The sequence below is a fragment of the Neodiprion fabricii genome, chromosome 1 (assembly GCF_021155785.1).
Source record: "Neodiprion fabricii isolate iyNeoFabr1 chromosome 1, iyNeoFabr1.1, whole genome shotgun sequence".
NCBI classification, from domain to species: domain Eukaryota; kingdom Metazoa; phylum Arthropoda; class Insecta; order Hymenoptera; family Diprionidae; genus Neodiprion; species Neodiprion fabricii.
The window spans coordinates 10,126,011-10,151,698 of NC_060239.1; the positions used below are offsets into that span (position 1 = coordinate 10,126,011).

Sequence of the window (25,688 nt, forward strand, 5' to 3'; positions counted from 1 at the left end):
TAGTTCCCTCAATTAATCAACGACAGCCACAATCGGGATGCAGTTTGAAATGAAAATAAAATAAATAAATAATGAAGAATATAAGACACGATTCGAATGAAAAAAATCACGATCCAATGATCAATTTTCACTAAATCTACCAGCTCATTCGAATAAATTAATGAAACTTCAGGTCGTGTTCATTTATAGCAATCATTTGCACAATAAATGCAGAGAATTCTAATTAGTTACACCGAGAACAATGGCCTGACGATTTATTGGCGAGAATAATAATTAACGTCCGTAGGAGATCTTCGGCAATTGTTGATTCAACTCGGTGCTCACTGCCGAAGTGTGGTGCCTCGTTATTCTCGCTGGCGTTTTCCAGAATGGTTTACTTGTATTTCACCTGCAAGATGCATGTGCTGCAGCCAAAGCTCAAGAAGCTCGCGCCGAGTTAATTCCATTTTAAATATTACTTTCGTTCCTAGCGAGCAGTTTGGATATACGTTATAAATACATTTGCATTTCAAGCACGGTATTATATACTGTACATGCTACCTAAATGAACAACTTTCGCAACTTCACCGCATGGACCGAAATATTCTGCCGCGTAAAACACACCAATCATGCAATCAATCTTTCGCTAAAATAACAAATTCATCAACACGTCTGCGTGGTTCGTTTTCATTTTACTTTTTACTACATATCCATTGCGGACTGAAAAAGCGAACAACCTTTTTTCTAGCTGTCGAAATTAATCAGCTACGATGATCGCAGAAGACCACTGATATCCTGTATTTATAAAATGACTAGAATGTAACGTCCCGGTAAGTTTCTCCGGGAATTTAGGGGCTTAAAGAAAGTTTGAAAGGCAAAAAAAAAATAGTAAAAAAAAGTGAAGAAGTACAAAGAAAAGTATCTCGTGCTGCGATATTGCATCCCTGCTGAACGTGTACGTAATACTTGATACAGACATGCAGTTAGCTTGGATGAAAACAAGCGGACTAAGATATTGCGGCTTTGCACGTTGGGATATAAAATGTTCCGAAGAAAATAGATGAGAATACATGGTTTGCAGGAGGAATAAATATCTAGACACGTTTATTTCAGACACGTGGAAAACTGAGATTGTCTCTGCGATTCGTATCCCCTCGGTATACGAAAACGAAAGACCGCGGAGTGCTAATAATTCCAGGTGAAAATGGAACTGCAGTGAGGATAAATAAAATTCCTATGGTAATTACTGCGCTTCCGGACTCAAGGCGGAGCTGAAAAGCTGGTTGGAAATTAAAAAAAAAATAAATGACACTGAGAGATCGTGACTTTGTGAGTGGCCGTTACGAGAGCTGATTTTTTTCACTGTAAATATTTTTATTTAATCATTTTATGTATTAGGTATTTCAGTTGGTGAAATACTCAACCGGATTTCGTAAAACTGAGGAAAGAAATTCTCGGTCAGCCATTCTTGTTACGAGTCAAAATGGATTGCCTGCGGTAAGAAATCTGCTCTCCAGATCTCGATTCCAACGCTTTAGTCTCTTTGTTTGTTTGAAATGTATTTTCCATCGTACTCAACCCAAACAGTGCCCAACCACGCACGTGGTTTTCTTTGAGATCAAAGAGATAAGATTTCAAAAGTTACCCGCGTGTATCCGACGTACTGGCTCGGTCTTCAAGCTCACTCCGCCTTGCCCCAATTTCATATTTGATTATAACGAGCAATAAACGGAAGCCATGTTTAAGAAGTCAACGTGAAACCAAATCCTAACCCTACATCCAAAACCGTCAAACTCCGTTGCTATTCTTTCCTTATTTATTGAGGCATTTAATCTCGACCACCGACGTTTGGCGCCGAATTGAAATCGGCGACGGCAGTTTCCACTCCTTGCCTCATACATCACGTAGTACTCTGTACTCTAGCTTATCTTGGCCACCCTGGATTCGCCGATATTAATATCAAAGTGGACACAATGTGGGGTTAGTAATGATTGGTTTGCCCCTTAGTCTCCGCCGGACTCAGCATTGTTCTCGTTCGTCGTAACCATTATGCACGCCATTTTCATTTTGGGTATGATAAGTATCCAACTCATTGCTCGAAAAATAATCAGGTTCATTTTTTGTCACATGTTCAGTTTTTTATGAGTTAATAATACCAATCCTCTTTGGATAGTTATTGCGAATAACGGTTTCAAAATATTTCTAAAGTTTCGAAGTACTCGTATAATTTGAAATTACATTACAGAGGGACGAAGATTGTTGGTAATGAACTCTAAAAATTTATGAACCGAGTTGTTCAGATGGATAATTTTCGTGCAGAAGTACACGAAAGCTCAAATATACTCTATAAAATTTATATTTCTTCTTCTTTTTCATCTACTCAGATATACTAAATCACTCGTGAAATTTTTACCACCTGAACGCCGAAATCGCCTTCAAATTTTAATAAAATCTCAAAGTTTTACAATTTCCCATCGCGAGTATATAACGTAGACATAAATGAACAACAGGACGAAAAGAGGTTTCAAAAGAGATTGATCAGTAGAAATCCGACGTTATTATTCGTAGAACGCCCTGCAAATATTTTCGTTTTAAATAGCTCAGGTTTTTTCCTATGTATTATATTGCGAGTATCACTCAAATTGCATAGAACATAGTTTTTTCCTAGCTTTATGCCGTATCTTATTTGTTTTTTATTTTTTCTTTATTATTGTATAACACTGACTATTGTTCAATAAAACTTATTGCTCTCAGAAGGGCTCCCCTGAAAACGGTGAAAAGGTCAACCGATGACGGTTTTATTTAATCGGACCATCGACAGCAAAAACCATTTTCCACACTCTGGACAAAGACAATAAAACCGATATTTTTGTTTGACCATCGAATTCGTTGCCAGTATCAGACCATCCGTTCAGCGTTCCGTACAAGGCGGTTATGGAAACGCAAAAAAAGTATCAGCAAGCAGGCCGGTAAGACTGTAGTAAGAAATATAGTGGCGAATCGTATTTGGCGTCATATTTCAGTATAATACTCGGTGTTATAAATCCGAGCCGGTCGCCGGCCGCATACTAATGCCAAAGTTGCGCCACGAAGTTGGCAGGTGTGGGTGCTAGGAGCGAAGTGGTGGGGTTGTTTTAAAAAATTCAAGAAAAATCTCGCTCCCCTAGAGACATTGGGGGTTGAGGGACTCGGTTCACCTGAGCTAGTAATTTTATTCATCCGTTGCGAGATTATCTCGCCGGCAGAGGGCGGGTGTGGGAAATCCCGTTTGTTCAGCCTCTGAGATATGCCAGTCAGCCAACCGAGGGAGATCATTTACTCGCATGAATTCGTAATATCAGAAAGCTTAACCCCGTGCCCCAAGGGTTGAAGAATCTCGCGGAAGAGAAGTTTGCGTGGAATCAGAGCCGCCCCTAACTTTGGATCCAAGGTAAATGTACGCCCGAATGTCATCTCAAAGGACAATTGCGTCGGTGGGTTGCATAGCTTCCTTGGAGAATACATTCACTTGCCTTTCTTCCTAACCCTCGACGGATCTGCCAGGTCTTATCCCTGTGTACCGGTAGGTACATAGACCGAGAGAAATACTGAAAGGAACGACTCACCCCCGGCGCTTCATTAAATTTACACTCCAACAATATGCCTCAGAACTTTGATCCGGATACCCAGTTTCTAAGGAGTAACGGATGTCATCGAAAATTTATCCAGCTAACGAACCTACGGGATCCAACCGTTTGAGAAAGGCATTTTTGAAAAGGAGATTGAATACTCGGCCGTATGAACTTATTGTTAGAATTTTTATATTATACTTTGACAACGCGGAATACTAACAACTAGTATCGGTATTGTAATATGAAGATTATTATCTTAATTTAAAAAAAAAAAAAGAAAAACCTTGTCCATAAACTCAGTAACCTTTTGTACCAGAATCATAGAAAAATAAAAGGATGCAATCCTGGTATTTCTAATCCGAAATGAAATCTCTTGCAATGAGCCAACTAAAAATGAATTCTGGAAATAACTGATAAGGATAGTCTTTGGAATGTTCGAAAAGGAGTTTTGGGAATCTGAAGAATCTGTATTTGCAACGGTATTTTTGAAAAGGTTCCAAAACATCTAATAGACCATGTACGTGATTATCTGAATCTGAACTCGATGTTCTTAACGTCATCTTTATAAAACGTCTGAGAAAATTAAGAAACGATTTTCGTCTTTAACGAGAACACAATTAGACAATTTCTATTTATGTCTCAATATTGAGAGCACGGAGTACTGACAATAGAAAAGTGAATCTGACGTTCGTAATTCCCGTCTCCCTCACTTAGGCTAGGACTTCATAGCTATTACAGCCTTCTTCAGCGAGCTTCTGTCAGCGCGATGCGACAGTCAATCGACTCGTAGGTACGTGTGAGTTTCTCTAAGCAGTTGCCAGAATACGGGAACACACGTGCATTATATAACGCCGGCGTGGTTACACGAAGGGAAGAAAACGTTATCCAGCAGTGGTAACAATAAGAGAGAATTCCCTCGCAAGCAGCAAACTAGCGAACGAGAGGTTCTCTCCCTCCCTCCCTCTTTCAAGCTACAGAAAACGGCTAACCCGAGTCGCTATCTCGAGACTCCCCGACACGAGTCAGCCAGGGCTTTACACATTATGCGTAATGACTGGTAAGTCCTCGGAAAGCTTCACGTTGCATGGCTGCTGGAGCGAGACTCGAATTAACTCCGTTTACCCCGGTTTAATAACAAAGTTCGAAACGAGTTTATCAAGATTTCACAGATTCATTCTCTCTCGCTACCATCTGAAGTAAACTAAAACATATCCCTACTTTAAAACTCATCCCCGAGTTCCGCCTCACGCCCCGCTTCCCGAGGAGTCGACTTGAACTTTTCCGATTTAGCCACTAACCGGTACTTAACTCGACCTATTATTGCCCCCGAGGAAGAAATACTACCGGGAGAAATGCATCTCTTTCCGAGTCATCGTCGTCCGGATATACATACATAAATATACATACATAATATGCGTGTGTTCTGGGATTTCAATAAGTCTTCGCTCTTTATCTCTCTTTACTCCTGCGAGATAGCGTAGGTACGTGGCATCTCGGTTACTGCACACCTTTACGAGTGCGTAACTGAATCGTTATGAGTTAGTGGTAATGCGAACGACGAAAGTTAATAACGTGAGGAGAAGCCGGAGATATACGAGTTGGACGGGATATATATCATTTTTCTTTCTTGTTGGCCAGAGGCTGACTTGTCTCCTGCACTGGAAATGAACAAGACCGCTGGCTCACTGTCGGCGACACAGGAAGAAATCTCGTCGTCTTCCCGGCAAATGATTCCAGTTTCCTTTTTTCCCCCCCATCTCTTTTCTCCTTCCTCTCTGCCACATCTCGTTCTCTCTTCCGTAAGTTCTTGCCATCGGAATTAATAAATATCCAAGGATTTGAGAATCGCATTGTTGCCCACGCTGGACATCATCGCAAATAGATATTGAACAATTTATAATTGGAATTCCAAACTGTGGTATCATTTTTTATGAACAAAATAAAAAAATTACATTTTTTTAACTTACCGCAACGACAACGATGTAATCCTTGGGAGCTTACTTATTTACTATGCCGGCACAATGTTTCTGTCAGATCGAACAATATCTCTCGCTTCGGCTAGCGGAAAGTGAGGACGAAACTAAATTCGAGGAGTTCTTCAAGTTGAATAAAGAAAATAAGAAGGATTTGAGAGAAAGACGTTTCCGTTCAAGGGGAAAATCTTTACTTACCAGAAATAATTTGACATTTATGTTATAGCGGAGAGAGTAAAATCTGTACCTTTCGGCTTGCGATAGGTAGAATTTATCTTACGATTTGCGTTACCTAATCCAAGAAGCTCGTCGTAGAGTTATAAAACTTTATGAGTGATCGGCCGACTGCAGCTCTGCTACTTCAGTTTTATCGCTCAACTCATATATTATACCTAACGCGAAAATTAATTATCTAGCAAAGAAATAAATTGACAAGTGCAGTGGAAGCGAAACGAGTTTTTTTTAACAACATTACGTCAACTAAAAGATGTTATATAACGATTATCTAAATCATTGAAAAAAATCTTATGACAAAGTTACGAATTTTAAGAAGTGTATAGATTTGATGGTGAAAAAAATAGAAAATATACCTATAATTTCATACATCTATCAGGAAATTTTTTATAAGTCAATTTTCGCGTCAACTCTGCGAAGATGCTCTGAAATTGAGATCGAAACTCTATTAGGACGGAATATCACTCGCTTTGAAAAACGTAAAGCCAAGTAAACAACTTGCAAAAAATCAATCAACGATTGTCATTAGCTCCTTATTTTTTTAGCGTCTTGAAAGTGAGTTTTTATTGACAAATATTATATAATATATAATATTCTCAAAATATTAATTATCCTGGGTTTCTTGATTTCGTATTATTGCGATGTTCCGCATAAACTGATCGAATGTGACACTATTCGACAGAAAAACATGATATCAAAAATTTGATTTCACTTCTATAAACTCAGGAATAATGACATAAATAAAGTTGTCAAAAGTCATCGGTGAATAGTTCAAGAACCACATTCGTGTACGAAAATTGGCTTTCTTATGGAAAAAAGCTGGAGCTGTTTCCTTAAAAAAATATAATTGCGGCTACTGTGATGAAAAAAAAAAACCTAACAGGTACATATTGTGTCTAATAATGCCCTTCGGTACATTTCCATTCTCGGAGCGAAAAAAAATGGGCAAATAGTAACCTCGCCTTGAATTTGACCTTCTTTTTTATATTTCTCCCAATGGAATTGTCAAAGAGAATTCTCATAATAAGAAATAAATCGTAATCACCCGAGTTAGGAGCAAAAAGAGCGATCGGAACCAAAAATGTTTTCGGCTGACCTCGCGTATCGATTATCCAGTGTTTCCGCAGTCAGGTTAAAAGCGAAACATTTCGAAAGTCTCGATTTTTCTTCCTTATAAGGCAGGATAATTAAGACGTTAAACAATCCACACAATAGTCGTTTTGTCGCGTTAACACGAAGCAAGTGCAGTATTTGAAATTGGTTACGTGATGGTCCCGAGTCATTCACAGCGATACCTAATTTCCGTTACAACTCGTGCGTAAAGTTTCGAATGAGAGATACTGGTCAGGGCCGGGTTACGTCTGTCTTGTGAAAAAAACGCAGAGCACCATTTGTCCGAAGGGAATTGAGACCTAGATTGTCCGCGAAGCTGGTACAAGGAGACAGACGACGCTTTTTAAGGAGATCGACGAAAACGAATCGAACAGAAAAACCGAGCAGTCGCGGGGCCGGATTATACCGTGGATAATTCTCTTCGATAAGCAAACGTAACTCCGTTTAAGTTACAAATAAGGAAAATAAAACGGTGTCACGATCCGAACTGAATCGTTTACTGAAATCGGATGAAAAATATGAGAGAAAACGGAACAATAAGGAGGAAAAGAAAATTAAAAAGAGTTCCACTTTGCGGGGCACCTGCGCAACAACTGCGCGAAAATAGATGTTGCGTGGTAGTAATTTACGTTCCCAAGGAGCTGGTCGAGGGTTGCAGGCCACCACCTCCTCGTGTATAAGTAATCTTGACTCACAATGCCCCCCCTTCCCTCGACTCGTAAATGAACCAGTAAACTTTTCAGCGAGCTTAATCATTTCCAAAGGCGGCTCTACTTTTTTGGAGCTGCGAGGTGTGGGAAGGAATTTTCAACAACCTAGCAAACTGTTTTAAGATGAACTCGTAAAACACTTTGGTATAGCGGGCATTATTTTTAGCCGATAAAGTATGCCCCAGACTGGCACGAATATCGTCAGGCGCCACCCTCGGTACTACATTTTTGTTCTCCCTTCCTTTTCTTCGCAACCCAATATCTTCTCTTTTCAGGAATTCGCAAAAGCGATCCTTGACCGAAGAATTTACACCATCGTCACTCAGGAAAAGGTCGACCTCTGGGTAATATCCGGCCTTACTGGCGCCTTCAAGGGCCTAAGGGCTTCACCTTTCGACGTTCCGAGCGGTAAAGGCAGCGAGTTACTCGAGAATTAGAAGCAGGAAATCATTTATTGTCGATTTATTATGCTTGCGGGAAGAAATCTCTGCAATACTCGCTAAGCTAGCCAAGTCAGACTGTAAAAGATGAGTCGAAAATTGAAGACTCTTTGTGCGAAAGAAGGCAAGTGTCTTTCCCCCCAGAAATGAGGGAACCAATGGGAATCAAAACCATTCTCTCTTCTGCGGATTTTACGAGAAACGTACTTGAAAGGAACCAATTTACATCAATTTTCACTCATTTTATTCGATCGATAATTCAGATTGAATTTTGGATACATTTACGAGAAATAAATTGCTGTTGAATTTAATAGAATCTCCGACAAAATTGTTAGAGACTGGCACAGCTTGGTTTTAAAATTTTTTCAGTATGCAGTTATATTTACTTACAAATTTAACATGGGGGAAGTTTCCAGTTACAAAAATTTTATTAAGGTTATCAACAATAACGCATTAATTCCCAGAGAAGTAAATGCAACAGTCATTTTTTTCTGTGCGAAAGTGATCAAACAACCATTTTTTAAATTAGGATGATCTCTCCAATTGCCATTCTCCTTAAACGTTAATTCTTTAGTCTTTAATTTCACACGATGCTGTGTATTTTTGTGACTCCTTCGCCAAAACCGGCAATTTTACGTCTAATATAAAGAAAAATCTAAAAACAGAACAATCCATTCCCAATTAATCGTAGACATAAATTGTTTGTGTTTTCAATTAATCGATTCGTCGTTTTCCGATTAATCGATCAATCGCTCAGCCCTGATACAAAGATACACAGTAAAAAATGTTTAACCTCAATCGAGCGGTATGATCAATAAACTGTAACGGAAAGTTATACCGAACAATGCTGTCCGTTCTCACACCGAGAGGTAAAATTTTTCCCCCCGTTATTTGATTTATAGTGTTAAGAAAGCAATTAGACAGTTTTAATGCGGTATAAAATGATTTTTTAATTGGAATTATTGTTCGTAAATGAGAAAGATTTGTGTCTTCCCTCCGGCTTACTCCCGATGTTTGACTGAAATCCCTCAGGGTAATTGAATTAATTATCGAAGTCAATTACACTTTTAAGTGTGCAACAACTCTAATTCCGTTCTCTCGCCCTCTGGGACAAAATTTCCATGAAAATTGTCAATTTTCCTAACCACCTAACCTACTTATTTAGTGACAGATGGCGGTAACCAATTATAAGGGTGACTGCAATTAACTCGGAGGAAACTGTACATCAAAAGATCGTTTCAACGCTATATATTTCGACGATGACCACGAGGCCGAAAGCCAGCTACCAAGTTCAACCTGCACCTCAGTTCATCGACGGCTTCGTTCGCGAGTTTTGTGCCTATTATACAGACCGGTAATTGTTCTATTCTCGTATTTAACCAGCCAACTATATTTACGTAACAAACTCATGCTAATGAGACGACGTGCAGCACCACGCTTCGTCCTCACAACCTTTGCCAAACCCGTATAAGCGGCCAAGTTTTACTTGTATGTGCCTGGAGTATCTAGCTGTGATACCATCGTAACTTTCGTCTCCGCATCTACTAAAGTCGCGATTGTAATTGCGTAATAAACTCACTGCCTACGCGCTACGGGCTCGTTCACCCGAGCATCGGTGAGGGAAAGAGAGAAAAACGTGAGAAAAAATGAGGGAAAGAACGCAAGTGTGAGAGACAGGGGGAAGCTGCTTCGTTAACAAATTCCTGTTGCACCCTCATCTAAATTTTCTTCGCCAAATCGATTTATCAATAAATTAAATTCCAGACTGAAAGCAATGTTTTTCTATATTTTCGCGATATATATTTATGAATATATGTATGACACATACGTATAAAGAATCCTGGTGTTTGGCATACCAGCGGCCGTGAATTCGTGATAAAAATTGATGGGACATTGTAGAAATGGACTCACACCTCGGCACAATCAATCATATTGTTTTCTTTCATCATTTCATCCAATAGAAAGCGATGTAAAATAATAATCGAAGTACATCGAAGTTGATGAAAAAAATCGGCATCTGAGCATTCTTCTTTTTTTTTTTAGAAGAAATTGCGGTTCACTCACTGCCTTGTCCGTCGCATCTTCCGGGCAACATCCGGTTTTCACGATTCCGATCGATCAATACTTGAAGTGGATAAAACAAAGCAACGTGAAACTTTTGGAACACTTCGAAAAACACTATAATCAGACCTTGAATCACACAAAAAGTGAAATTTTTTGTAATCGTACTAACAGAATCTACCAAAGCACAATTTTTTCGCCACAGTGCCTCTCATAAGCATCTTCAGTGGTTTTTGGGGTGAATAATCCTCTCGCTCCTGGAATACAGCTTCCCATAAATCCCCTACGTTTTCACATGTTAACTCATGCGTACCCTTCTAAGCGAATTGAAGATCAGCATAATGCTTTCCCGAGACTCGAAGCTCACAATAGCTTGAACGTAGATAAAACACTATCACCCGAAAAATTTTAAGCGAAAATCAATGTTCAGTGTCTTTGCCAAACGAATAAGTAGCATAGATGTCTGAGAACAACAGCGAAGTAAACAAGACTCACCTGGTCGTTTGCAATAGGGTTATTAATACAAACCAAGTCGACTGTAGCGTCAAACGACGTTCTGAAATGACTTTGATCGGTTTGGTGCCGCTGTTGCAAGGTACCGAAGTAAATCGGAAGCCTGAAAATGTAAGAAAATTCTTTATCGCCCCCGTCCAAATCCATTAAAGTGACAAAAACACGTCACTGCATGGTTATCGAAAAGCTTATATCAACGTAAAGCTATAGAGCGAGTAAAAATTTGACGAGCATCATCATTGCCGCGAGAATCTGTCTTCTAATCGAAAACAGTTCGGCTAAACGGGCACCGTCGACGTTCCGTACTTCGGATACATATGCGATATACCTAAGCATGATTGCTTGCGAGGTAACCCGACTCAAAACCCTTGTTTCCATTCGACTCAGCGCTGACAGGTGAAAACCTTCCTCATGCAAGATACATCCCCGTAAATAGGCACACCTAAATCAGTTGCCTCCCACGACGGCTACATCAAGCCGGTGGTAAGTGAATACAGGTACAGGTATGGTGGAGCTGTACCAAGGCAGGTACCAGGTAAGAGACGCATAGCTTGGCGGCCCAACAATACATACGCCTCGCGGTGTTGGCTCTACCAACTTAATCTCTGGTACAGGTCTATGTGTGCGCGGGAGAACCTCGAGCATTATTATTCAGCAGTGAGCACAATCTGTCGTCTCATCAGGAACTCAACCACTCAATCTATCTCGGCGAAATACCGTCTCACGAGTTGGGTCGAGGTATGCGGCAACAGCACTGCTTCAATCATCCTGCAGCAACTTCGTGAAGAAGGCCAGAAGGGCCCGAATGACGACGAAATTCGACAGGAAGGCAACTCACTGCAACGCTGGTAAAATACAACTTCAACACCGTCTATTATGTTCTAATTTCCTCACTCTGACCCGATTTGGTCCTCCGGGTAGCGTTTTCAACTGAATATTCTATAAATACTTCGATCGGCTTGATGAGACCTCATTTTTATGGATATAAGTTTTTAAGAGACACGCGTGTTTTCCACGTTCTTGTTCCTCTTTTTTTTCTCCCTCTCCTCGACGTCAATAGCTTTCAGGATTTTCAAGAGGATCCCTGGGGATTTTGGGAAAGAAGTTTCTCTCGTCTAATGCCTCGACCAGATCGGGGTTTCCTCGTGAGACTGAAAATTGTGCGATGTACGCTTCGGGGATGTTTTGTGGTGCTTATCACACGCCGGCCTCCGTTACTTGAAAGCTTACTCTTGTTTATCACGCACGAATCTATTCCTCTATCTTTTCTCTGTTACCGGATCAATTGTGAGACTCGTACGATGGTTTTGTATACTTTACATAAACGATTCACGTCTCAGCATACAGTGGATCTTGATGTGATATAAAACATGTCAGTGATGTATGCATTTACTACTCAAGACGTCAGGACCAATGTCCGTTATGATCCGTCCAGATGATATAATCAAAATGACAAACAGTTTCGGCGATACTTATCAAAATTATCATTTCCAAGATAATAAGCATGCTCAAAATACGAATGAAAATGATGTTTTCAGACATTTTTTTTAAATTTCAATTCTCAAGCCGAGAATTGCATGCTCGAATTGAACAAAAAAAAAAAAAAACATTTACTTACTAACAAGTTGTGCGGACTGATAGGTATTGAAGCAAATACTCTCCGAATAATTTTTCATCGTCTTTTGGCCTCCGATACTGAAATGATGCCGCTTTCAAAGGACAGTTTCTTCGTCTAGCTGAAGGCAAAGTTAAAGAGATTGTAAATCAAGTGCATTTAACAGTATCTGGAATCGAAATTGAATCAGGCTACTCTGTAAATTAGAAAAAAAAAAATTGGCGAGTGATAACACTGCAAAGATATTCCCGATAAGAAAAAAAAATCCTCACTTATAGTATATTGACGGTATTAATCACTCCGACTTCGATAACTTTTACTGACCGCAAAGAAGTTGGAAATAAGATACGTGACCTAAAATACACCCTAGTATCTCTAGTTTCCGTATTAACCTCGTTCTCGTTTCGTGGCCCGGTTCCGAAACTCGATACACACGGGGTTTAGTTTGATTTATTTTACTTCCTCGTATCATCCTTCGTCATTCGTTAAAATCCTGCTCGGCTACGTCTCTCGTGACAGTATCCATATTCCGATATACAAAAACTGTGTACATATACATTGCGGAACACTTTCATCCTTAATTGGAAAATTACTTACAAAGCATAAACAAGAAGAAACGTCTCTAAAACTTTGTTCCAAACAAGCTTACGGTGAGTTCACCTCTGCAGTATTTCCACTGAAATTCGGTAACTTTCCTCGGAACATGTGTTCCGTCTGCTTGAGTACTGCTCAACAATTCCAAACCGTGCAGAGATGAACCCTCCCGGAAACTCCAAATCTCTTATCGTACCGTAAAATCGGTTGCAACCATCGTGTAAGGTACATTCCCGTTTAGACGTACTAATTTCCCATTTTTCTGCTGAAATTTTATTGCGCTGCAAGTTGATGCAATTGCAGCAAAAATGAAAACTATTTATAACATTTCAGTAGTACTGTGTGAGTGATTGTATTTTTTTTTTTTTTTTTTTTGCAGTCGCAGTCTCATTCAAGTACAAACAATTTAAAATTCTGACGGCAATTTCAGCAGCAATAATAACCCCGCCATGCTTACAGTAAACGTAACAGAATTTTTATCCCATGTCCAAGGCTTATGAGAGCACATTCAACATTTTAAGGATTGGACGGGAACATTTGCATCCTACGGTCATTACGTCAGCATAAAGCTCAAGCCTTAACAAGCCGCATATTTATCTCGCTCATTAGTTCTACCAGCACCCATGCTGTACTTTTATACGTAATTTCAGGTCTCACCCTCGGTATTTAAAGGCATACACTTCCAGCGAAGTAAGGACATTATTTCGTGTTTAGGATGTCGTTGGATGTTGCAGCGGCAGATGCGTCTAATGATATGTCTGCCGACGTAACCGAACGCACGGCGATGACAATTATTATATATTCAGATGGTAAAACTCGTACCATTATGCGTTGTCCTGTGCAACGAGCTTGGCACGAGTTGACGTTAGGTGAGCTGGTCGCGGTTAAGGAAAGTCAAGGTAAGATGAAGCGAGGCGAGGCGATCCAGTAAGCATCCGCTTCTATGAACCGATAACCGTGCCCACAACGCCAATAATTACCGGGGAATGCTTCCCGACTGTGGGAAACTCTGTGGCGTTCCGTAGCTCACTACCAACTCCAACATACATTCATGCATATAACTAGGCGCTCACTTAGCTTCAGATTACTTCACCTTCATGGAGTGAAGATCAATAATGGCATTGTCACTTCCGTTATACTTGCAAAAAAATCTTCCTGTATTGGGACATCGCTGATCCTATCGAACAGTGCGCGAAGGAACGAAAAAACTGTCCTTGACCATTCGAACAAACGGTTCTAGTCTTCATCAGTATCTGAATCCCACATTTAATCGCCACGGTTATTGCTATATTCCTTATATACAGACATTTTTATGAGCTACTAAACGTAACATTCTTATAACCTTAGTATCGAAAAGTTACACCGATAAAATCTACCGTGTTATAATTAAGTTCCTAAATTCAATCGTTACGCATTCAGTAGAATGAATCACACCATTAGTTCGACTGACTGAGCACTTATGGATTTCTAGACATCCTTTATTCCAATGCCAGAGATCCATTCCTCCAAGCGTCTGAATCACTCGACAGGGTGTAGAATGTCTGCATTGAGCATAGCTCACATCAGCCAACTGGCTCGTGGTACAAGTTTAACGCAAACCAACCCGGGAACTTCGTCAAACTGGTGTATAACCGGCACTTTCCTACCACCTCGAACCCTTCTGCCATCTTCTCCTAACGCTGTTTCTCCGACTCACCCGACTCGCAGTGGGGGACCTCGAATTGTTAATTCTGATTACCTTTACGCCCGCCATTTCTCGCTGTTCCGTTCGCTTCCCTCCTCGCCTGCTTTGCCTTCGCTAATGTTCCTCCATTTGTGTCAAAGTTGAATCGCGTTTCAGAGTTCAGAGATTTTACCAACAGTTACGGGATTGTCGCATGCTTTACACTCCCCAACTCTCCGAGTCTCTGCAGATTTCACGCAGAATAAAAATTCATGCAGACCTGGACACGTTTTATTCCTGACGTAACGAATGGTTGGAATTTTACATACCAATTTTGATCGAGTCTCAATCAAACGCGTCCAACATTTATGTGAAATCAAGAAATTAGTATCATCATGTGTTACAAATTATACGATGTGTGTACTTATATTTAGAATATCATCTGGTTCATTACGCTAACGATCAGATTATCCGACAATTATCCTTCGTACTGGCGATTTGATTTTCCCCCGACAGATTAATTATCTCTGCAATAATCGCATTCACTGCATTAAGATTTATACCCATTCCTTGCAAGCGGTTTGCCTCACAAAGAATGTGAGCAACCAATCATTCGGCAAGCTATACTCCGTCCTTTGTATTTAAAATTCGCTCCACTCGTAAATTAATGATTGCCTGTCAGACGGTCAATGCATTTCACATGATTCGCGTGGGATATTCAGTACCGAGAAAGCCATTGGCGTGGATGAATCTTTGCAGTAGCTAAAGCCTCATCACTTTTTCATCACTCGATATTTGATAAGCCTTCTGCATTATCATAAAACAATAAAAAGTTCATCGAGCCGTACAATTAAACTCGGGCAACTTCCACCTTCAGAATTTTCACCAGAGGTTGAAATCGTTAAGGATAATTGGAAGTCGTTGAAACGTTATCATTACTTGAACTTAAAGTTTTTAATCCCCTGCTTTGTATTCATGGGTACCCACCTACCTCCCCATGCCCGTACTATCTACATGTGTTTGTCCTGTCCTTACGGAGGGTGTGTAGCACAGACTACACACGCATAACATACATAAAATACGTGTACACATACATTCAAGCGGACGCGTGGATATAATTTGCATAAAATTATATTTGTTGTGTTACAGTAACGGCAAACCATCCACCGCAGAGACCATGGATCCCCTTGACAAGGCCCAACAGGACCCGACCGACCTGTGAGTAACACATCCTTCGTTTATATAATACCTAGATACGATCAAACACGCCGGGGAATGCCGTCTGATAACGGGAAATCTTATGATTTAGGGAGCTGCCAAAGATCTCAGTCAGACTCGTCTGAAATGTTTTTGAAGTGCTGAAATGAATGCTTCACTTCCATCTAAATCACGCAAACTGTGAAGTTTCATGAATCTGAAATGTGACTGCGAATTTTGTAGTCTTGCACTGTCAAAAATGGCGGTGTTAAAATTGTCCAAAGATTCCTGATATGGAATACTACAAAACCATTTTTTGGGGTCAACTTGAAAATTCATAATCATATGTAATAATGTTATGTCTGTTGTTTTAACGGTAAATGAGACAAAAGTTGAGCCGGACCAGAAAATCTTAATGTTACTATAGTCGTACAGAAAAATTTGTTACGATTGCTACAATTTTGCTAGTTTAAATAACATTGGAACTCTACTTGGCTATGTTTGCAAAACCTTTGCTATTGCATTGAAAATTTTCGCTTTGACAGCTAAAATTCTTGCTTGGACTATATTAACGTAAGAATTTTCTCGTCTAGGAAATTATATTTTGTCGTAACTTGCGCTCATAAATTCGTACATTTTCACTATATCGCAGAGCGATTTATTAAATTTCTCCACTCTCTCGGCATCGGATGACACTGTAAAATTGTACTTGCAGAACTTTTCCACCTCTGCGTGATGGACATATAATCCACGGGTAATGTAATACGGGAAAGTGCTCATTCGTTTTTTATGACGTCGATGAAAAATTGGCTTTATCACCTAGAATCCTAAAATTACACTTATTCTCCAGCTAGATGCTTTACCATTTCCAAACACCGTGTAAGTGCATCGTGACTGTTGGGTGTCAGAAAAAGGAATTTCCACCTAAAGTTGTACCCTCGTGATCCAAAATTGTCGCGATTTTATCCGCTTTAAATCAGGTTATCGTCTCGTCTCATCGATATTTTTCACATCACCGCATTGTGTAAGTATAACAGCGGACATGGCGATGTAAGGAAGCAATTAGTTAGCCGGGTATAGCGGGCACGATGCGGATTGCTCTGCGCATTAATTTCTACCCACCCACGTGCTGGCAAAAGACTCGATGAAATATGGTCCGCTCGATGATAGCACCGAGACATTTGTTCCCTGTTATATCTTCACAATGAAATCTCTCCTGGAAATAAATATATGAAAGGAACGCGACGAGACGTTCTGTGTGCCATGAGCAAACAACAAACGCCGGCGGCCGCCACCGCCAACACGTACCAACCAGAGATCCGCGCACAAAATACCAGAGCACAATAGACGTTCGGCTAAATGGGCTCCTTTAAGAGCGCGGACTTTTTTTCCGTCGAATTTTTGTCTCCTCTTTACTTTTTATCATTCCATTCTGTTTAACACTATGTTGATTTATTTTTTAAACATTTCTTCTTTCAAATCTAATATCCGCGGTAGTCGAGAAGCCAAACTAATCTGCGTTTTTGTAATTGTTCAAATTTTCTGTATACATTCTGGAGGAATGAAGAGGAATCTTTGTAGCAAACACGGCTTTTACTGACAGTTAATTTTAACAATCAGTCAGGCAAATGATCGACTAATCAGGCAATGCTCGTCCACTTGCGGCAAGCGCGGAAACGAAAGGTCGGTTTCAATAGACTGCTTTGATAAATTGATCTATATTCAAACGATCGGTCGATTCGATGTGGCACTTCTTACCAAAGCGCTTGATACGTTCGAAATGTTCACCTTTCATTTGATCCGCGACCAAATAAAATCGCGTGTAAAACGCTGCCTCGTTTTATAGCTCCCACTTTTTCGGACATCGATACTTCCGTTTGTTTATAAAAAGCATCAAAGAGCAGATTCAGTATTGACAAAAATGTGCAGTCAGTTCTAATCTCGATTTTCAACGTCTCAGAGTATTCAGTGGAATATCTTGCCGATGTGAAAATTTAACGTCTTTTTTTTTTTAAGTTAATGCAAACCCTGATCATCCCTAAACCGCTTCAATTTTATATATAAAATGTATACATGAATAGGTTTTATTCTGTATAGAGTAATATCGTGGAGTTAATCACTCGTCGATCTCATGCTTACCAGATTTCGAGATTTCAGGGGTTTACAAGTAATGTATAGGATTCTAAGACTTCTCAGATTTCGAGACACTTCAATGATTCGGCACAATTGCATTTGATTTCCGAAAACCACAAAAGATTACAAAAGATTTCGATGACCGTTGCACCCGAGATTCCAAAGTCAGTAACAACCACTCGAGTAACGCGCCAGATACGTTAACCCATAAACGAAACAGTACAAAACTCCATGGAACTACGTGCAGTGTTGGATTTGGGCGGTGAAAATTTCTTACACCGCATTACCTTCGAAAGTGAAATTTTAACACGTGAAAAGCTCCGACGTTTGCGCAAATCGTTTACCAAGCTTTGCGTTTCCAGTAGTGGGTCGAGGTTGTCGAGTAGGCAAGAAGGGGGGAAGTGTTCGAAGAATGCCAATACTGGCTGATGCGCTGCATCGGTATTTCGGCGCGGTCTGTTCAGGGCTTGAGGACACGTGCTTGGGCAAGTAATTAACCGCTTCAAACACTTTGTGGTAGTCATGGAAACGGAGGATTAGGAACGATCTGTGGCCCTAGCCAAGAGAGGATTCCCCCCTCGTACAGGCGGTGAACCTGGACGTTGACATCGGTCTCGCGCAGACGTGAATCAATGTCACGCATGGATTACTCGGTTCAGAGATATATACACCGTGGCCGTCTCGTTACGGTCTGGTTGATTGGATTAACAGGATATTAAAGAATAATATCCCTGTCAGTTCATACAGCAGCCCCGACAGGAAATTAGGGATTTTGTTTCAACAATATGAATCCTCTTAAATTAAAACCGGAGAGCGCAGCTCGGCACATACCGACTACCCTGCTGAGAAATTCACGACGAGCACACACCGCCGGGTTATGCCCTCATCGCGTCGATTTTACCCGGCTTATTTTTTCTTTTTTTTTTTATCAAATATTCCTCCTTTTTTTTCACAATCATTCTGAAACGTTTATAATTGCCTCGTTATCGGGTAACAGCTGGTCTTTGATCCTCTTTTATACTACATATATATGTATATATACGCAAGCTCTGTTACGGGTGAGCTGCAGAGTATGGCCTTACCATTAACAGCATGTCTTCTGACTTGTTCGTAATTACGCCGTTGAATGCCTGCGTGGCCTCGTAAACATTCCTCATTTCACATTTTTATTTTATTTATTTTTTCACCGTTTTGCCAACACTGCAAGGTGGATTTTTTTAGAATTTTTAGATCGGTGGAGATGAAAGAGAGTGAGCGAGGAAAGGGAGGGACGTGGCAAAGGGAAAGGCCGGCCCTCAAACCGCAATCCTCGTTCTTTGGGATTACGACACAACATTATATATGCGATATATGGAGCGTGCTGCTATAACGACAATAATTGATTACGGTTATTAGGGTTATTAAGGCAGTCCTTGGTACAAAATTGCCGTAATGAAGAGCGCATTATACATTCGCACGCAGCAAATAACCGCCCAGGGACAGTTGTTACTCATTACAGCCGATACGACGTCGTTATAATGCATTCCTAACAGCAACAATGACTGATATAACAATAAAGTTTGCAACAATGATTACGATGAAAGCCGATTTGTAATGGCTGCGAGTTTGATGTCACTCCTAATGACAACTCAGCTGAATGAGCCCCTTTTGAGCATCGCAAAACCTTTCGCAAGATGAAAGTCAGAACTGTGTCAGAAATGAGTATTAAAAATTCTAAGAAACGAAATTACATGACTAGTCCTGAATTCGTAAAAAGTATTTCACTAATAAGGTTTGCATAATGACACGAAACACATCTCATTATAATCCATGGCAGAATTTTCGGTAAATAAATCCATCGAAAAATATTGTGCGGTAAGACGCTTGGGTGCAAATAAGATCCTGATATGAGGTATTGAAATTCTTTATAAATAAAAATCTGTTATACATATTGATTCGAAAAACATCGTATACGATATCCATAATATTGAAGAATTTCAATTCGTACATCAAACAGGGATAACACAGTGTAGGCTGACTAATCAATTTTGTACTAATTTTTTTTCAGTGCCGTACGTCACACGAATAGATAAAGAATTTAAGAAGCGTTAAAGGTAGCATGTACATCATAGCACGTGAACAGCGAAAGATCTACGTGTGAAGCATTCATATTTTCTCCCTATCCGCTTTTACAACAATCTTGATGAAACCGATAAACCCTGTTCCGAGTCATTCGTTGTTTTGCACCAGCGATAAACTAATCAAAACGCGTGCAAAATACCCGTGATCCGTCATCACGCCCGAATAGCAGAGAGTATTCCAACCGAGAAATGGAACGAAAACACTTCGGATGTCACCCCGAAGCATCAGCGAACCAATTACCCTCGAATATACACGCGTAAATTTCGAGATACTGTGACACTGCATCACTTGGGATTAAAGTGTCAGAGCCCCTCCGCTACATTCTAAGGCTCTAAGCTGTGGCTCACAATTAGTTAGTTCATGCCATCATCCAGGGCAAGGCGTAATCTTGGCTCTGAATCCGATTGCCGCAAAGGAGGTACTGTCAGCCCCTCTTACCACTCGCTGTGGGTTTGACGATCGCAGACGCCCTTCGTTACCCGCAACAATCATGCTGGATGACATGAATTGAACTGATAAGACGACAGGCTCACATCATACTCCCTACTACAAGTGATTACTTTTTGCACTGTGTTCTTCGGACATAAATCGATGAGCGGTAATTCGTACTGATTATGAACAAACGCTGGGGTTTGAAGAATCGTGACTGTCGATAGTGTTTCATGTCCCTTGAGAAATTGCTGAACCATTGGTTACTGGTCATAGCGAAGTTTCATCACTGATAAGTTCGTTCCAGTATCGACTGGTTTTTATTAGTCGATTTGCCACCAGCAACACCTGTGCCAAACGTTACCCTTCTTCGCGAAGACAACTTGCGACCGATTTCCTAATCGATGATCCAAAAGTTGGCCAGCTAACTTCCTTGGTGCAAGTATCGCATTCTAACGATACGTAGCCTTCCTCAATATCTTCCATCTTGACCAATGCTCTCAGCTCTCCGTTTCGCCTGGCGAGTTACTCAACTCCAAGGTCCACGTCATCCACGCCAAGCCACGCCACAGCACTGCAGCATCTGGGCAGATTTATTGCACAGCCGGTCCATCGGGCTTGGCCATCGTCGACTATGCCACTCTACGAGCACGGCAGGGAGGAACGGGCACATGGCGATGGGTGCGGGTATGCATGGCGCGGTAGAACGACCGCTACTGGCCAAAAAGAAGCTATTGTAAACCCGGCGCAGGGTGGTGTGGACGTAAATCACTTCATTATAGTTTACGCCGTTCATTATTTACAATACGACGCTATTGTAGAGCGCAATATACGAGCGGAAGAAGTCTTTTGGTAGCGGAACTGAACTGTCGAGAGAGATGCCGCGAGCCATCTGCTTCGCGTGTATCGTTATCACCGTGTTCGGTTCAGTGTTTTTTTTATTTCATGTTAACACAGTGTAATGATAGGACAATGTTTCTGCCATCGGTTTAACTGCTTGTTCGATGGCTATCAGCTGCTGGCTAGCTTCCTAAGAACCATTTTGCGTCTTGAGTCTCTTCATTGCCGCAACGGTTTACGCATCAAGATCTTAGATATTTCGACGTTGCAGTGAATCCTACAAGCTTAACTGTTTGCAAATTATCGAACGTGATCGGAAGGCACCGGTTATATAGCCTGTAAATTCTCAATATCATTTTGAACTAGTCAAGTTCAGAATTAATTACTTATCGAGGGAGCATATATCTTGAAAGCGAAAAAGTTGAACCATATTTCTAATCGTTTATCATCCGAATAACATTAATCATCGCTGGCAACGCACTATTATGGAGGTAAATTATATTATTAAGGTCTATTCCTTTTAAACTATGCATCTGATATGACTTTAAATTCAGACTGAATAAATCAAATCTGACCCTGCAAGTAATTTGTTAAAGGATATAACCAGAAATGATTTGTGTTCCTAGATACCAAAAGAAATTTCATCCGACTTATATGCACTTATGATGTTCGAAATATCTTCAATTTAGAAATGGCGAAGAACTGTATTATTCTCGAGATAGCTTCAAAGAAACATTGCCGGCGATTTACGACACATAGCTTGGAAACTCGGTAAGTCACAATAGAAATCGGGTCGTCCAGTTTCTATTCGTTACCTTTTCTCAATTGGTGTGAAGATATTCGAATTACAGACTCAGCAATGTTTGCTTTCACCCATTGAAGTCTGAATCACCTGAAGTTGGTACTTCGTATATTTTTACAGCTGTTTTGCAGCACCTTTCAATATCGACACTGCTCAACTCTACCTGTGTCAGAATCAGGTTGACTCCGGTGTAGATACGGAGGTAAAGGATGTTGCGGCAAGTGTGGAAGGGTCGAAGGAAAGGCGGTTAGGGCTAATTTATAGCCTTCCATGCGCTCCTGTTGCCGATTTTAGTATCGAATGATGCCAAAGTCGTTTATTTATTGGTTTCAATCCTTGCCTCGCAGTTTGTCTGGCTTTAAGTTTAATTTAGCTCGTCCGTACGACAGTGCGAGGTTCAGGCTAAGGAGGCTGAATCTGAGGTGAGCCCTCGAAGGAGGAATGAACGATGCGCAAGTGAGAAATAAAGAGATAGAAAGATAGAGAGAGAGAAAGGAAAGTCAGGTTGAGTGGAGCCCAGTCGAGAACTACCAAGGTAACATTGATACGCGCAGGGGTTCTGGCAGCCGGTCTGATATATTGCTACGTAAGTGCTCACTTCTCAAACAAACTGCTGTTAAATGTGCTTTGCAACTACCGCCTCTGCTTCTTTCCCCTCCGTCTGTCTCTCCTCTTCTTCTCCTCTCGATCTTCCTTGCGCAATTTTCCTACATGAAAAACCGGAGTCATTCAATTCTCCCACTTTCTTATCATCAGCATCTTCACCACCCACGCTTCTCCCCTCGACGGATATGGAAATCGCGTATTTTCACCACCATCTCAACCTCGCCTTTCCGCTCTACTTACCCAGTACTCGTCTTCTTCCTCTCAGGCCAACTTCTCTTCTTTGTAATTATTTACGTATAAATATTCTTGGCAACAGAGAATCAAGGGCCACAGCAGGTTCGCTTATGATTAGTTACCTAGATTCAGTACGCACGAAAAAAGAGCATCGCGAATGCCAGAGACCTTTTGTAAGTCAGCTTCTCCATGCGACTGAGGTCGCTGATTTCTTTGCTAAGCCTCAATGCGTTCAAGAAAAAATAGTTCTCCAAGAACTGAAATTCGTTCGGATAATAATTTCAGGATACCGTTATTTGAGTATTCTTCAAAGTTTAGCAAAAATTGTGAAATTTTTGTATCAAAAAAACAAAAAGATTTTAACTAAAATTTTTACATGTTTCACCGCCTTGAAGTAGATCTATAGATTTTCCCATTAATTATATCGAGATACTTGTTAATCGGTTGTGTTGTAATTTTTCTTCTCTAACGTGCCTCGATAAATTGTAACTGGAAGAAGTGTTAATTTACAGCTCCACTTGAGCGTCCGCCGGACAAGTTCATTTCAGGCGAAATAACTCTCACTACACTCGTGGACGGATGGACGAAATAAATTCTCTCTTGTCACGTAACAGGATATAGATTAATACCCGAGAGTAGGCTGAAACCGTCATCCTTTTCACGCCATCTCACTTTGTGCAGACTGCATCTACAGCACGAAAATCTCAACAGTTTCATAACTGACAGAAAATATTTGCAAAGCTTAACCAAAATCAAACGTTAACCGTATGAATCTGCCGAAACCTTAATTCTTCGAATAATTTGTGCGTCAAAACTTTTATCCTGATTCTTGAAACGAAGAACTTTACAGTTTGCCTCCCGATTTCCATATTCGTGTTGAAGATCCAACAGTTTGAAATTATTCGAACAGCTCTTGAAAATAACAAGTGCACACGTTTCCACAATACAATAAGTCACAAAAATCTACACCTTAGAACTTTCCAACTCTTTGCAAATTCTCTCGCATCGTTATATTCGGATGAAGGATACGAACGTTCAAGAGTGTTAAAAACTTCAAAAGGCAGTGAATCTTTTTCCACGATGGATAACTATAATCCAATGAAAGTTTGGAAAAGTTTTCAACTAGCAAGACTTATTCGCGAAGTAAGTCGGTATGCAGTAATTACCGTGACCTAAGTTTATGCACTACAGTGACAGAGAGCCGGGAGCGTGACTGAAAGCTGTTCTGTCGTCTGCAGTTGACTGCTCTTAGCAGCAGGTAATTATTATAGTTTATAATACTGCATTGCTCGGGTATTCAGGTACTGGAAAGTGTTTGCCGGGTAAGAAACATCAGCCATACGTTGGTGAGGTGTCCATTGAAGCCGACAAGCTGCACTTGGAGCCTAGGAGGCGAGTATTAAACGCGTGTGCGTAAATTAGGTAACTTGTCTGGGTTTATGGAACTGGTTTCGTGCCGGGACTTAAGGCAGGTCGGAGCATCGATGACCTCTGGAATTCCATCCGCAGCAATGAATGAAACTTAGAATATGCCTCATCTCATCCGGAACATCGTTTAAGTCAGATTGCCAGCTAAGCCAGACTGCAGCCTCTCCGTCTCTCTCTCTCTCTCTCCCTCTCTCTCCCTCCCTCCCTCCCTCGGTCTTCGATAAGCATGTACAACACGGTTGTACCATTGCTTTTCCACCTGTTGCTAAGTACCTTGCAGTTATAGTCCGCATTTACGGTGGATGCAGAGGATTAGAGTGAATTCTGTGAACTTATCATACGAAAGGGATTCACCTGCTTAGGCTCCTCCCCTTTTTTATCATCCCCATTGCAGATAGCCGTATTCCTTACTTGCAATTAGCAGCCATAAAATTCGTTGGATATACTTAGATGCTAAACAGCTTCTGCACAAATGCCCGCCTTCCAAATCTCCACCGAGCTAGAGAGCTGCTGAATTTCTGGGTCAAGCCAATTCAAAGTTCAACCCTGCTCTTGCACTTACTCGTTTCACCGTCTCAACTGCTGCGCCATACATTTCACAGAATGATTCCTTGCCTTGTTATTGTTTTCCAGAACCGCCCAAGGGAGCACGTAAAGGTTCAGGGGTATTGAAGCAAGCAGTACCTCACGAGGTAAAATATATACGATACCTCCGTTACTTGGTGATTCTGCGTCCGCGTGAGACTAAAGACTGGTTGGTTAAATATATTTCGCCTAAAAGTACGAAGGCGATATTTCCTTTAACTGTAACGGTGATAGGAATGAACGTCTTTGGTTCTTTTGGTCTTGGGAAATTCTTTCTGGAACGGTTCGTATTGACTCACGGTGTATAAATAAGATTGATGAAAGATTAATACGATCGGGAAAAAGATCCGCCTTGCAGAACAGTAACGGAATTAATGCAGAGGAAATTGATGAGCCATTTTATGGAGGAAAAACAATACATCACTGTGATCGGAATCGTACTAAACGTATTAACTCTTCTACGCCTTTTCCATTATACCTCCCTATGTTCTTCGAATGAAAACCACGCTTATTTTTCGAGGGTGGAAAAATTTTTTGTGCTCCTTTTCCTAAGCTGATTATTCTCTTCGTGAATCAAATTTTCTACCGATCGATTCAAGCTCATTATAATTATCAGTCGACCAAGACACTTTTAATGGTTCATTACATGAATTTGGATATTTCCGTATTCCCTTGATATATTGTGTATGCAGCTTTATATATACTTCACAGTTAGATACCATTGGCAAACGCTGTTACAAATGTAGGTTAAGTGAATTGAGTCATTTGTAATTCAAGTTATTTTATTTTTCCGATGAAGTAATGAGA

General features: G+C 40.6%; 1 protein-coding gene across 5 annotated transcripts in view; it reads left to right on the forward strand.

Annotated features, from left to right (window-relative positions):
* Positions 1–25,688, forward strand: part of LOC124187792 (CCR4-NOT transcription complex subunit 6-like) — a 478,238-nt gene that overhangs the window by 422,734 nt on the left and 29,816 nt on the right. For all 5 annotated transcript variants that reach the window (XM_046579966.1, XM_046579968.1, XM_046579967.1 and 2 more), the window contains one exon: positions 15,656–15,724. In XM_046579966.1, coding sequence (XP_046435922.1) covers positions 15,656–15,724 — 69 coding nt within the window. The remainder of the gene's footprint in view (positions 1–15,655; positions 15,725–25,688) is intronic.